Source organism: Morone saxatilis, unplaced genomic scaffold, assembly GCF_004916995.1.
Source record: "Morone saxatilis isolate NCDOM2014 unplaced genomic scaffold, NCSU_SB_2.0 Contig5, whole genome shotgun sequence".
NCBI classification, from domain to species: domain Eukaryota; kingdom Metazoa; phylum Chordata; class Actinopteri; family Moronidae; genus Morone; species Morone saxatilis.
The window spans coordinates 8,866,197-8,876,382 of NW_023340095.1; the positions used below are offsets into that span (position 1 = coordinate 8,866,197).

The following is a 10,186-nucleotide window of genomic DNA, read 5'->3' on the forward strand; positions in this document are numbered from 1 at the left end:
ATAAAGTTTTACTTACTTACTTTCACAGCTGTACCTTAACTGAACTGAACTCAGACCCTGGCATTAAATATAATGCTTACTACGTGTAGTTTTTTTACAAATACGTTCACTGTGTGTGATACATTACATCTGATAACTAAAGAGTTACATGACTGGTTGTGTTGTCAGGACTTTGACCACTTGTCAGAAAGCTGAGTCAAACATTAAAGTGCAGGATGACACGTTACTTTGTTGTGTGGGTAAAACTGATTTAAAATGTAATGTAAATATCAGTTTTGAAAAAGTATTTGACAGAATAAAAAGATGGAAGAAAGGATTTTAGTGGGCAGCAGAGGATCGACACAGAAAGGTATGCTCCTGACTTACACCTGCTCTTATCTTTAAAGTCGAATAGTAGCATTGTGTGTTTTTCACAGTTGTATAACATTAAGTTTATAGTTGTCAGAGCAAGAAGAACAAGAACACAGGCCTAACTAAACAACAAGGTCCATTTAGTAGCTGTCTGCTTTTCAGTTTGCCCAGTTGTGAGGGAATATTAATTTCAATTTTTTTCATCACTCATTTACATTATGTCAGTTTTTTTTTTCATTAATGTCGGCTTACAATTTTAGATTGAAAGTTCATTCTTGACTTCAGAAACAAAACCACTTCACAATACTGCTCTACAGATTTCAATTGTATTACATTTTTTCAAACTCAGATTGAAAGTTAATTGTGGATCTTGGAAATTGAAATCTTCATTTATCTAATAATCTTTATTTGCTGAGTACAATTCTCAGCATAATTAACATGTACAAGGCCTTATCTTCTGCATTATCAGGACATTAATATGATGACATATTTGCACAGCTGCTGAATAATCTTGTCTGCTGGCAGGGGACAAACACTGTCTTCAGGAGCGGAGGATTGTCCTCCTGGGTCACGACTGGCTGGAGAAGAGTTTGACAGGAAACACCATCCTCGGCCGACAGATGTTTGACATCAGCAGAGACGTGAAGATGTGTGTTAGGAGACAGGGCGCTCTTGCTGATGGCCGAACAGTTATTGTCGTCAACAGCCCTGAAAGGTGGATCTGCTACTCTGTCCGAGACCCCGGCCTGGTAAAGAACAACATGTCAGCCTGCATGGCCATGTGCCCACCGGGACCTCACGCCTTCCTCATGGTCATTCCCATCAGTGCTCACAGAGGCAGGGAGTGGACAGTAGACGGTCCTCTTGAGCTGCTTAATGACACAGTGTGGACAAACACAATAGTAATATTCACCAGATGTGAGAGACTGAAAGGGTTGTCTGTAGAGGACTACGCTGCAAGATACAGTTTTCTCGAAGCAGTTTTGGAGAGGTGTGGACATAGATACCACCTTTTAGACACAAGCATTTGGGGAAGAGATGATGATACTCAGGTTGCAGAACTTTTAGAGAAGATTGATGCAGTGGTTGCAGGGAACATAAAGGCAGGAGGAGTTGGTTATGTGACAACAAATGAGGAAATCTCCAGAATAACTGAGAGTGGAAGGAAAGAGGTAGAAGACAGGGCGATTCTGAGGCGAATGAATGTGCAGATGACCAGAAATACACTCAGATCTCTGATGGGTAGGCATCTCTTAAAACAGCTATAATCAATACTTTTATAACACTGGATCGAACGACCATGTGGAATATGAAAGGGGTCACTTTAAGTGATGACCCCAGAAAGATTCACATGACTCTACAGTTTTGTTCTGTTTTACATATATTTTTAGCTTCTTTCAGTTCATTGTTTTGTTTTTTACTGCCTGCAAATGTACTGTTTTGGTTCACTCTCGCGTTGTAGCTTTTGGGCAAAAAACACTCCAGCAGCTAAAGAGCCAGATATTTCCCTCAGTAGATGCAGATAAAAAACTGAGCTAAAAGTGGAGTGAATATTGACTTAAAACTCCAAATGAATGCTCATGTTTGTATCTGCTGGATGTGTAAATAAGCAACTGCATGCTAACTAGTTGCCTTATTGACTTAAAAAGGTAGCCATGCAGTGTGTCTGTGTTGTGTGCTTGTTTTTGCTTCCCCCAAGTGGCCAAAACCTGAATACAACTACTCATAAACTGAAATAATTTCACAGTTCTACCATTTATTATCAAAAAACTGACAAACAAACAAATCTTTTCCCTTTTAAGAGATTTCGAGTATCCCTTCCTGTCCTAACCCAATGTCACTGTCAGTTTTCAAAGTACTTCCAAACATGAGATTGTTTACAAGATTACAATGTATTCCTGAGAAAATGTATTCCCTAAATCCTGTATTTTCTTAATACAGGAGAGTCTCCTCCGATTTCAATGCTTCGGATTGTCATTGTGGGGCCAAAGCAGGTTGGGAAGAGCTCTGCTGCAAACACCATTCTTGGTGATGAAGTCTTTCCTGCTGGACATCCAACATCACAATGCACTGAGAGACTGAGTGACGTTTACAAAAAGCGAGTCACTGTGGTTGATGTTCCTGGCTGGCATGGGAGATACTGCTCAGAGGACACTCCAGAGGAAGTCCAACAGCAGATTACTCACAGTGCATCTCTGTGTGCCCCCATTTCCCATGCTGTCCTGGTGGTCGTACGCAGCGATGAGACTTTCACTGAAACCGACCGGTTGAAAGTGGAGCAACACTTGAGCTTGCTCGGAACTTGGGTGTGGACTCGAACCATCGTGCTGTTCACCTGGGGAGACAAACTGGGAGTCACTCCCATTGAGGAGCACATTGAGAGATGGCCTGCCCTTCAGTGGTTGGTGGACAAATGCGGAAATAGGTATCATGTTTTTGGTAACTCAAACAAGGTCGGACACATTCAGGTTAGAGAACTGCTGGAGAAGATTGAGGAAACCGAGGTGAGGAATGATACCGAACACTTGCTGCACAGTTTCATGAAACTCCAAGAAAGCAACAAGAAGCTGCAACAAAGCTCCAAAAAAGTTGCAAGACAGCTCAAGAAGGCAAAGACGGACAATGATCTTCTGAGGCAAACAGTCAAGGAGAAGGAGAGGATAGTAGAGGACATTATTATGACAGCTGAAGTGCAAAATGAGCAAGTTGAAGCTCTGAAGGCCACAATTGAGAAGAAGAGGGAGTCAGAAGAAAAGAAAAATAAAGACTGTCAAGATATTTGCAGACGATTAGAGGAGGCTGAGAGGGAGAACAACCAGCTCAAACAAGTTATTATGGGGAAAGAAAGAATGATATCAAGCATGAGTGAAAGGTGTGCTGTGAAAGAAGATATTATTAAAGCTACACAGCAGAGCAGTGAGGTGGAAAAGGAAGTGCTAGAGGAAAGAGTGAAGGAACAAGAGCGGGAGACAGCAGCCTTGAACAAAATGTGTAAGGCGAAAGAGAAAGAGCTGGACCAATTGATGGTGAATCACAAAAGAGAAGCAAAAGAGCTCAAAGACACAATTGAACAGCTAACGAGAGAAAATGAAGATTCAAAGAAGGTTTTGAAAGCCACAATCGAAGGGATGCAGAGGCACTATCAGAAAAAAGAAAACGGAACAAATGACATGAACACTGTGTACTTTAACGAAGGCAACTACCACAGGAAAACAATAAAAGACCTCAAGTCAGTGGAGGAGATTGGCCGACAACAAAAATGGGCGTTCACATTGCCATTGAGCCCCCACGCAGTTAAACTCGGTGAGTACGACTTCGGTGGCACAGACTAAAATGATTCTGAGTCTGATGTAATTATTTAGATGAATAAACGCTGAATGACTGTTAGCTTATAAGTTAATGTCACAAAACTCTTTAAGTTGCAGAGACAGAACAAAAAAGGCAGACAGTGTTGGACAATGACATCGTGCCACATGAGAAGGTGAGTGAAAATGGCTTTTAGACATTTTTCACAAAAGAATTATTGAGCCCAAACAGATTTGTTATATCTATATAATATACTAATACAGACAATCCTGCTGCACATACAGACATGTATCCTCTGTCTAAATGAGAGAATGCTTTTCAGATCTTTTATGTATAATTGGAGTGCCTTGTTGTGGTTATAGATACGATTTAAAACATTATTCTTAGCAAACAACATTTTGAAATTAATAGATAGGAGTCATGGCTTCCTGAGCAAACGTGCAATGATAGTGTTCTTCTGAGTAATTAGTATTATGTGCATAATATGCTCTACCTCTGATTTAAAAGCAAGAGTATGTGGTGGAAGAGTCAACTGGGAAGTGTAGAAAAATATACAAATAAATGTGTTGAGCCTTGTGCTACTGGCCATTTTTGTCCTTCTATAACTGCATTTTAGATCAGAATATTTTGAAAATTAACTTGTGCAGGTCGGGTTGTAGGAGGTTCTGAGATTGTGTCCACAGATGATTCTTGCAAATATGATAAAATCAATCAGTTAACCCAACTGACACAACTCAATTCAAACATTATCACTACACACAACATAAGTAAAGTTTAAGCACTGTGTGATATTACTGAATGTTGGGATGGTAACCTGGTATATTAATATAGTGATTCTTGTTCTGGATCCATAGAGAGACACTGCGAACCAAGTGAGGCAACTGGAAGCCGACTGGACTCCGTTATGGTTGAGAGCTGGAGGCGCTGCAATCGGAGCTGCAGTTGGGGCCCTTGCTGGCTCCTCCCGGGTGGCTACAGGGTTGAACACCAGGTCAGCTGTTGGGGCTGCAGCTGGGGCTCTACTGGGCAGCTTACTGGTCCAAGGAGCCAAGCCCCAGCAGAGGAAAATGGAATCAGACACCAATAGAAAGTGAGTCTCTACCATGAGATATAAATATCCTGATTACTAGCAGAGTGCCAGGAGGGGAGACTATCTATGACCATATTTCAATGCACAGACTTCTGAAAAGAGCAGGTGCACTTGTGGACTGGTAGCCATGGATGCAAGAGCTTCGTCTACGGACAGATTTTAAAGTGAATATTTGTTTCGTCATAGTCCATTTATTTTCCTCCACATAAATACACACATTGACAGAGCCATTTCATTTTTTTAACAATTTGTATTAATATTGTTTTTGTTCATTTAATTCTGCAGAGCCACGTGGCTCTTTAGCCGCTCTGTAGCTTTAAAAAGGACCAGTGTGCAGGATTCAGTGGCATCTAGTGGGGAAGTTGCAGATTGCGGTGGCTACTAGTCTTTAGTCTCCCTAGCTGGCTATAGATTCCAAAATACAAAAATACAACTGATATGCTTGATCTGCAGCGAGCAACTGCATTATAAAAGGCTCAAATGTGTTTCAGTGCTCCAGACTGATTTATTTATTTATTTTTGCCAAAAATAGTTCTTTTGATAGTAAAGGTTGCTGGCCCCTGGGGTTCAAACATACCGGTAAGCAGGAAGCCACCACTATTGAGGTTCGGTAAAAGAAGACACCAGCTCAGGACGTAATATATGACGTACATGACAGTCTGTGTAATGGCATCATATGTTTACAATTGTAAAACATGAATATTTTTGGTTAAAGCCACAGGGAGTCACAAGAGCGAGACTGAAGAAGCCCTGCAGATTGCCTAACCCTGGTCTAGAGTTTAGTTTTTGTTCAGATTTTAAAAACCTAGAGATGTTTGGAAATTATTGAACAAGAGAGCAATCCCACTCTTCCCTAAAACTGTCTGGATTTTGAGGAGCATCGTTAAAACAGGATTTCATTCATTCATGACTGGAAGTTAATATGTCGTCTCCCTCTCCCTGACATCACTATTGTTAACAAAAAACAAACAGTTCTGACTCTTCAAATATTTGTTTATTTTACATAGTATATATTGTGACATTAAGAATTTTGAACTGTTATGCAAAGCATTTGGGCTTCATTTCTGTTATTGTTATTATCGGACCAATAATTCATCAGCTATAATTAAATTATCAGACGCATATTAGAAATTTCCCATTAACATTATGACCACTGACAGGTGAAATGAATAACACTGATTATCTTGTTATCATGGCTCCTGTCAGTGGGTGGGATGTATGATACAGCAAGTGAACATTTTGTCATCAAGTTCATGTGTTAGAAGCAGGAAAAATTACATACATAATTTACATAATTGTACTTTTAACAAGCTTAAGGTAGCGGAAAATGTTACAGCAAATCAGTGATCACAAAATCTTGATTTAAATAGATAATAAATAAATTAAATAGGCTACTAGTAAATTTGGTCTGTGTGGCCTGGTGATAATTTCATGAGCAAAGAACTTCCATTCAACTTTTCATTTTGCCACACAGACGTTTCAGACAACACGCCCTTCTTCAGTCGGTATTGGCCAGTTCACAATGGATCTATTTGACTTATTTTGTTCAGTTAATCAAGTAGAGTTTAAAACTTGAATAAGGTATTCAGATTCCAGTACACCCAATAAGATACTTGATAATGCTGCTAGGATGTCAGCCTGGTCTATTAATACAGTGATTCATGTTTTTAATCTACTGCAAACCAAGTGTGGCAACTTGAGGCTGACTGGACTACATCATGGCTGAAAGTTGGAGGCTCTGTGCTTGCTGGCTCCTCCCGGGTGGTTACAGGTTTGGACGGAGCTCAGGTGTGGCTTTACTTGGAAAATGTGAGCTATGTCTCTACACATTTTACACATAAAAATCAATAGTTATGTTGACTACTCAGCCTGTGAAAGCAGTTGTTTAATCTCAGAGGAGCTCCAATAAATGACTCATATCATGGCTGTGCTGTAACAAATATTCCATTAATTGTATTTACAAAAAGCTCTGATACAAGAGCTAAATGTTACAGTACTGCATGTATTTATTTCACATTACATAAAGCATTAAACATTATCAAAATGTTAAAGTTAAACACATTGTTAGTATTGAGGGCTGTAGTCCTCAACAAAGTCATAATATATCTTAAAGCAAATATATGGATTTTATACATTAGAACATTACTTCTACCTATGAAACAAATGTGTATTTGTATTGTTCATGTTAAATAAATAAGAGTTTACACTTAATGGAAGGAAGTCATTTTCTGTCAACATAGATTAAACCTAAAACTCTATTTCGTATTTTGGTCAGTTTAAATCCGTATATTAGAGGATTCATAACAGGAGGAATAAGCATAAATTCTATAGCGATTAAGTTTTGAATACTTTGAGGTAAATCTGTGGAACCAAATCGCATGTACATCAAATCAAAAACTATTACAACAAGAAATGTGGATAAAGAGACTAAATGGGGCACACATGTCTGCATAAACTTCACCCTGTCTTCTTTGGACCTCACACTAGTTATAACAAGATGGATGTAAGTCCACATTATGAACAACCCATGAGACACATATATGAATATTGTTGAATATGAAATAATATTGTTTGGAACAGTGTTAGTGTCCGGGCAAGCCAGTTTAACAATTATCCAGGTCACACAGAAGAGTTTCTCTATTTTTGAACCACATAACTTCAGTGTAGATGTTAGTATAATACTGACAAAGAAAATGCAGAAAGGTGTTAACCAGGAGAAACATATCAGCTGAGAGAGCCTCCTCTTAGTCATGAAAGAGTGGTAGTGCAGTGGTCGACATATAGCCAGATATCTGTCGTAGGCCATAACAGCTAGAATGGACAAATCACAGCAAGCAAATGAGTACATGACAAAAGCCTGTAAAAGGCACCCTTCATATGAGATTTCATGAGATTTAGACAGTAGATCTAAGAGGAATTTAGGGTAGAAACCTGTGGTCCCATAAAGTCCATTAATGCAAAAACTGCACAATAAGATGTACATAGGTTCATGCAGGTTTTCATCTAAGATAATAATCGTGACGAGAGAGATATTGACAAACAAAATCACACAATAATACAATAAAGTAAGTGAAAAGATAATGATTCTGTAATTCATTGTTTCATTTAAACCTGAGAGAGTGAAAATTCTTACAACAGAAATATTTTCCATGATCAGAGAAAAAATTTCACCAATTAAATCTTCAAATTCTACCTGTGCAGTGGTACAACATACAGACGGTGGTTACAGAGTGCAGGCTGACACTCTGCTACTCTGTCTCTGGTCACAGCTATTAATAACAGCTTTGACTACGACAGCAAATCAGATTGGAATTCAAACTCTGATCATTGGTCCAGTAACACGTGGAGGAATAATTACAACAAATGCCAGATTCATCTGACCATCATTCATACATACATATATACACATATATATATATATACATAATGGTAAAATACAACATGGTAGTAAGTTTAAGAACTGGCACAACAGACTTGTATGTTAGCCAACACAAAGCATTTTAAAGTACTTGGATACAGAAATTGAGACCAATGGGATTTTGATAGGCCGGACTTGGCAGACCTGATGCGTGGTTCTCTTTCTGCATTTGCAGAAGTTTTCATCCATCACTTACGTAGTGACATGTAAGATTTTAAAAATCAGACAGCCCCTAATGGACGGGGCCCTTTGCTATTTCTCAGAATCAGTGGCAACAATTGCGTATATTACCTGAGGAGCATAAGTGCGGGTTGTGAGCCGCACTGTCAGACTGTGGTAAACAAGAATAAAGTTACTCTTACTTTAATGGAATGGAAGCTCCAGTATGGTTTTCTCAAAGCTACCTTTAGAATGTAAACCTTTGATTTGGTAAATTTAGCAATAGAATATTCAAGAAATGCATGATTGTGATTCATGAAATGAATTTATTGTTGAAGGTCATCAACATCTGTATGGCCTTGAAACACTAAATTTTTAAGTAAAACACTGTTTCAGCAATGTTTGTCTTTTTAAGATATACATTTTGTGATTGTATAAACAAGCATCACTATGACAAAGACAGCCATAATAGATGATGATGGTGTACAGTCTTAGGAGGACGCTTTTACCACCGGTAAAAAACTTATAATTGCTGATGTGTGTTTATTTTTTGTCAATTTGAAACCATATATGAGGAGGGAGTTTATGACTTGGGAGGATAAAGAGAGAATTCTTATCGGCCATAAAATTCTGGACACTTTGTGATAAGGTCTTTTAGAGCTCAAATCGCACATATAACAAATCAAAAGCCAGAGATACAAAAACCAATAATAAAACAGAATAAATGCGGCAAACATGTCTGCCAGTAAATTACTCGCTGTTCTCTTGGATTGTTTTGGCAGTGTTTTGATCAGACAGTACATAGGACAGAAATTAATAAAAATTAAAATGGCCAGCATCAAAAAGGTATTAATTAAGAAAGCTGGAACAAGTAACATTTAGCTTTATGGGGAGGAAAGAAAAGCTGGAGTTTTACCAATCAAAAAATTAATACAGTAAATTTTTGGTATCTGGGTGAAGCCGCATACCTTGATATTGATGTTGTTATTGTACTTATTCAGTGTCAGAGCAAAAAAAAAAAAACAAAAAAAAAAAAAATGAGGGTATAAGGCCAAGCAAAAAACACAAAATACACAAACTCTTTGCTATAGCATCACAGAGTGGTATTACCAGAGGTCCGACATTATAGCCACATATCTTGTCATGTTAGCCATTGCCACTAGAAAGAGAGAAATCAGCAGCACTTGAAGGAGTGCAACACAAAACCCTGCAGGGAAGCATCCGGGCATAAGAAATTACGTGATGAGATGGTAGACAGAATATCCACAAGGAATTTGGGGATAAAATCCTGCCGTGTTCCCATAAAGGTCCATTAATGCACAGATTACAGAGAAAAGGATGTACATGGGTTCATGGAAGGGCTTTTGTCCCCATAAGTGATTGTACAATTAATTGGGTCACATTTTACCAACCAAATCACACAGTAAACACAGTAAAGTGAGAGCAAAGAGGAGTAACTCTGTAGTTGCTATGATTCATCATGCAATTGTGGACAAGTAAACCAGTATGGTATTTATTACAGCCCCCAGCAGTAGACTACGAGTTTGCAACGACACTTTGCTCAACAAAAAAATTGTCCATATTTGGTGATTATTAAGTCAAAACGCGCAATTGGACGATAATCAAGCTAATTGTCGCAACAGTGTGAAGTTTGCATCTGGGCAGTTCTAAATGGCCAAGGAGCCCTTACTTTTACATTTCTAACATAAATCTTTGGGGGTAGGCATAACATTCCAGGTCATGGTTCTGGCAAGTAGATTAACTCATTGCAAAAATTTATTTATTATGATCTTTTTAAAATACATTTCCTTAGTCTAATGGTTAAAGGAGTTAAATAACCCCCCTTACCAAAATAAGGTTTT

General features: G+C 38.5%; 2 protein-coding genes across 2 annotated transcripts in view; one reads left to right on the forward strand and one right to left on the reverse strand.

The window, feature by feature from the left end:
• LOC118339297 overlaps nucleotides 1-4,747 on the forward strand; it is a gene marked incomplete at its 3' end in the record, with an annotated part of 5,009 nt that extends 262 nt beyond the window's left edge. The window contains 4 exon segments of the mRNA XM_035676879.1: nucleotides 877-1,593; nucleotides 2,293-3,654; nucleotides 3,771-3,832; nucleotides 4,512-4,747. Of these exon segments, the coding sequence (XP_035532772.1) occupies nucleotides 877-1,593; nucleotides 2,293-3,654; nucleotides 3,771-3,832; nucleotides 4,512-4,747 (2,377 nt within the window).
• A 2,221-nt stretch (nucleotides 4,748-6,968) lies between these two features.
• LOC118339301 (olfactory receptor 8I2-like) overlaps nucleotides 6,969-10,186 on the reverse strand; it is a 5,260-nt gene continuing 2,042 nt past the window's right edge. The window contains 1 exon segment of the mRNA XM_035676881.1: nucleotides 6,969-7,940. Coding sequence (XP_035532774.1) covers nucleotides 6,969-7,940 — 972 coding nt within the window.